The 5,132-nt window shown below is 42.1% G+C and overlaps 1 protein-coding gene across 1 annotated transcript in view; it reads left to right on the forward strand.

Annotated features, from left to right (window-relative positions):
- The first annotated feature begins 1,213 nt into the window (after nt 1-1,213).
- The window catches only part of LOC306933915 (bile salt-activated lipase-like), a 10,100-nt gene continuing 6,181 nt past the window's right edge, over nt 1,214-5,132 (forward strand). The window contains exons 1-5 of the mRNA XM_079516283.1: nt 1,214-1,290; nt 3,009-3,165; nt 3,731-3,850; nt 4,002-4,199; nt 4,729-4,859. Of these exons, the coding sequence (XP_079372409.1) occupies nt 1,231-1,290; nt 3,009-3,165; nt 3,731-3,850; nt 4,002-4,199; nt 4,729-4,859 (666 nt within the window). The 5' untranslated portion in view covers nt 1,214-1,230. The remainder of the gene's footprint in view (nt 1,291-3,008; nt 3,166-3,730; nt 3,851-4,001; nt 4,200-4,728; nt 4,860-5,132) is intronic.

The following is a 5,132-nucleotide window of genomic DNA, read 5'->3' on the forward strand; positions in this document are numbered from 1 at the left end:
AAACGACCGGATTAAGGTTGGTGAGGGATGCGTTAAAACGACCGGATTAAGGTTGGTGAGGGGTGCGTTAAGGGTTGGGAGAGGGTTAAAGTTAGGTTTAGGTGTGCTGCCCCATGAGAGGTTAGGGTTAGGGTTTGAGATATCGGACCAATGCCCACCAGTTTTGGAGATGGATTAGAGAGTTTTGGCTGGTTTAGATATAGATAGAACAACACAAACATTTGATGTGATATTGTGCGGTTACAACGTTTTATTCACAATGATGTTGGTTGGGTGGAGTAGAAGCTGGTGATTCTAGAGAGACCTAGCCTTGTGTAGCTAGCCGTCATCTGCCTTTGCAATGCATATTGCACCAGGCAAATAAAGTCAGGCCCCTCCCGATTGTGGGAGGACTTCAAGGCCGAAATGGTGACGGCCAACCAGATTCGTCTGAAATCAAGCTATAACCAACCAGAGCTCAGTATTCAAATATGAAGCATCATGTGTTTTAAACTGAAAATGTAAGTCGGGGATTGATTGGGTCTGCTCTGACTGATGCTTCGTCTGATCTGCCTGGATTGTGAGCCTGATGACAGACGTTCACATTCACACATGGATCACAAATGTTTTATGGAAAAGGTGAAAATCTGCCAATATCTCTTTTTTACTTATACCCATATAGCTTATGACCTTCAATCAGCACTTGAGCACAATTGAGCACAGGCAGACTCTTCACATACTAGAGCATGTGTGAAATAAATGTCAGAGCTGAAATCGACATATGAAATAAAAGCTTAAACATGTAGCTAGGTGTAATGACAGAAGTGAACCTTTCAAGCCTGTTTTCTCAACTCACTGAGAAATCTATAATCCATATCTCCATTTGAAGCTATGATTCCCTGCTTTCATATGTCATGAAAAAACGAAAATGGAAAAAAAAAAAAAAATAATAATAATCCAATGGCAGTCCCTCAGTCAGTGTGTGTGTGTGTGTGTGTGTGTGTGTGTGTGTGTGTGTGTGTGTGTGTGTGTGTGTGTGTGTGTGTGTGTGCGTGCGAGTACAGTAGGTGTTAAGGTGTACTGTACACCGTATCTATCTGGGGGAGGAGTCATCCTTTCTGGAGGAGGAGTCAGTCTGCCTGGGGGTGGAGTCAGCCAGGGGCCTTCTAGTTCTAATGCCTGGCTCTGGATATAAATTGAGAAGAGAGGTTATTTCAGTCTCTCTGTGGCCAAGACAGAGACACACACAGGATGCTTATCACAGTGATAGGAGTGCTAGCCATGTGGCTAGCACATTCTTCTGCTGCTACTGTAAGTACCCGTTACCATTTTACCACGCAGTCTTATTAGAATACTATAGAATCGTATAAGATATGAGATTACAGGCTGGTGTGACAACCTCACAGATTGCAGAAAATTCCAAAATTATGAGTGTTCAACAAAAAAAAACATTAGTCTATCCAAACAATATGTGAGTAGTCTATCAGGCAGGCAATTCAATTTTATTAAACTGTCAACTCACAACAAGTTGTCTCAAGACACTTTACAATGTAGAGCAGAGAACCGACAGAGATCCCACCCTGAGCAAGCAATTTTGCGACAGTGGTAACAGTAAATAATGTCGACCCAACTCACATTCCCCATCCAGTACAAGGGCCGTCACCAGAGGGGATTGTGAGGTGCCGTCTAGACTTTTGTCCCTTCCAAATTAAGGCATACTGTAAAAAAAAAAAAAAAAACAGAGTTCCAGGTCTTTCTGTACATTCTTGTAGAAGATTCAGGGCTCCCCAGATCAGTTCTATATCCAGGCAGTAGAACTAGAAGGGCTCCCCAGATATCTGCTTGTGTCCATTAAAATTAAGGTTCTCCACACTGTGGCTACTGCAGGTTGTAGGCCATGGGGGTTGTGCAATATGTCACCATTTCCAGATGGTGAGCAAAGTTTTACAAGAAAGCTATTTTCTTGTTGTGATGTCTTGTCGATGTACAGTATGACTGTCATAATCATTACTACGGGGACATTGAAGAATATTTTATCTTATTATTATCCTACACCTTCACTGCACTGCAACTTGCGTTTGTAAAATGAAATGAAATGAAACCTCACCTCACCTCACCTCTTCCCTCCAGTCTTATTCTTATTGCCTGCTTTGATAGATGCTAGTTATAATTTATATTTTTCACTTGTTCACATGTTATGTTACATACGTAAATAGACATACTAGGCTACTGTTTGCTTGACCACAAGTTTCAAGTATGTAATTTAGATTGGTTAAGGCAGACACAAAGGTTTATGTTTACCAGATAATCCTAGTTATTTAGTTGCACTAATTGTATGCATTCTATTTACGTGACCGGTTACCCTTGACTAGGGTAAATTGTTATACTGAGATAATAGTAATACTGTAGTGCTGTGCACTGAGGTAACTGTTGTGTTGTACTAAGATAATAATAGTGTTGTACTGACATAATACTGACACAATAGTCAGCAGATCTTATGGGGACAGATATCGTGAAGCGAGTGAAGCATTAGGGATCTGTTGTTTCATTTGTTGTAACAGCACACATGTAAATATAATGCTCAAACTTCAAGCATGCTAAGGCCCCTCTTTTGCACTAGTTACTTTATGCAAAGTGAACATGGACATTTCATTGATAATATGGACAATATGGACATTTCATGGACATTTAAAAAGATGACAGGAAATGGCTGCCAACGAGAACATTTATAATGAATTGTGGTTAAAAGATATTCTGTTTTCTTTTCTTATCATAAAATATAAAACTGTCACTTCATTTACAGTTTTTCACGGTGGGAAATACTTTACTGCTTTTGCTTTACTGCTACTCCACTATACATTTCAGAGGCAAATAATAAATTATATATTGTAGGTGCATGAGTGCATCAGTGCCCATGTGCATTTTATCATTATTTAACCTTTACGCTCTGTGTGTGTGTGTGTGTGTGTGTGTGTGTGTGTGTGTGTGTGTGTGTGTGCTTGCGTGTGTGTGTGTGCGTGCGTGCGTAGCTAGGTGAAGTGCATACAGAATATGGGAGGGTAAAAGGAAAGAACGTGCGGATGGGCAGCATCTTCGGTTCTTCCTCTGTCGATGTGTTCAAAGGTGTTCCGTTCGCTGATATTCCTGGCAGATGGGAGAAACCCAAACCTCACCCTGGATGGGACGGTACGTCACCATGACGACAACCAACTCTGCCTCTGTCCACTGGCACTCATAGGCCTCACTCACACTGTTGCAACATGCATACAACATTTGTCTTGTGTCTTGTCCGTGTTTAATGGCCGCCCCAATGCATCTCCAATGGAAGTCACATGGTTTGACAAAACATTTTTGTTTGATGCGGGGGAGGGGGGCACAACACAGCCATCAAACAAAAATGTTAAACACGGACAAGACACAAGACAAATTTTGTTTTTGATAAGTTGTATGCATAAATCACCTGTGTGTGTGTGTGTGTGTGTGTGTGTGTGTGTGTGTGTGTGTGTGTGTGTGTGTGTGTGTGTGTGTGTGTGTGTGTGTGTGTCCGCGCGTTTGTGCGCGCGTGCGTGCGCGCGTGCGTGCGCGCGTGTGTGTATTCGTGTAGCTTGATGATGATGGTGGCAATGATAATGATAAAGGTTATGATGGAGAGGTTGATGATGATGATGTTGTTGTGGGTGGTGTCTGATGATGATGATGATGATGATGATGATGATGATGATGATGATGATGATGATGTCGTCGTCTCTAGGAGTCCTGCAGGCCACCAAGTACAGAGACAGGTGTCTCCAGGTCAATATGATGCAGATGGGGACAGTTGGCAGCGAGGATTGTCTCTACCTCAACATCTTTGTCCCCCAGGGTCGACGCGGTAGGTCACGCACGCACGCACGCACGCACGCACGCACGCACGCACGCACGCACGCACGCACAAATTTGACGTGTGTGTCAGTATAGACTCAGGAACAGGAATTGGCGTTGGTGGAGTAGCGACTTAATTTCTCTTGTCTTTCTCCGTGTAGTTTCCAGTAACCTTCCTGTCATGGTGTACCTATTTGGAGGAGCCTTCCTGTTGGGAGCGTCTAATGACGCTGCCATTCTGGGTGATTCGTTGTACGACGGCAAGGAGATGGCCGACAGGGGCGGAGTTATCGTTGTCACGGTGAACTACCGTGTTGGAACACTGGGATTCCTCAGTACCGGAGATTCCCGGTTACCAGGTACGACTTTAAAACAGGATACCAGGTACGACTTAATACAGTTACAGTACAGTGGTTTAAAGTAACTAAGTACATTTACTTAAGTACTGTACTTAAGGACAATTTTGAGGTATTTGTACTTTACTTGCGTATGTATTTCCAAAGTCTTTTACTTTTACTTCTACTCCACTACATCTCGGATCCAAATATTGTGCTTTTACTTAAATATTGTGCTTTTACAACTTTGTTGTTTTTGATTATTATTATTACAATACATACATTAACCACTACAGGATACCACTTACAATTTAATGCGAGGATACCAGGTACAACTTATTAATATACTAACGTCCATAATATGTGTTACATTGTTAAGGGCTGTTCACACCAAGTACAATAACTACAGTTATCACCACTGGTGTTGTTGTAGTTGTGGCCACTTGAATTAGAACGAGTTTTAGAACTATACTGTACATGTTTATAGTTTTAAACGGTTATAGTGCTTGATTGATCAGTGCCCTTTTATATTTGCTGTATTGTGTGCGTGTAGGTAACTATGGTCTCTGGGACCAGCATACAGCCATTTCCTGGGTTCACAGGAACATCCGAAACTTTGGAGGAAATGTTGACAACATCACCATCTTCGGCCAGTCAGCAGGAGCTGCCAGCGTTAGCTACCAGGTCAGAAAGGCACCAGACTGAGTTATCTTCTATCTAGTAGAGGGGTTCTCAACCCGTGGGTCGCGACCCCTCGGGGGGTCGCCAAATTATTTTGGGGGGTCCCCCCAAAAAAACAACAAAAAAAAACCTTTATTTTATTTTTTAATGCAACTGAATGGCTGGAAAATGGAAATGAAGAGTTTACATATAGTACACATAGTACATGCATACACCTTCCCTAATGATTATATCTGGTTTCAGTATTTATTTATGGTGTATTGTCTCTATTATTAA

This window comes from Electrona antarctica (genome assembly GCF_951216825.1).
Source record: "Electrona antarctica genome assembly, chromosome: 12".
In the NCBI taxonomy this organism is placed as follows: domain Eukaryota; kingdom Metazoa; phylum Chordata; class Actinopteri; order Myctophiformes; family Myctophidae; genus Electrona; species Electrona antarctica.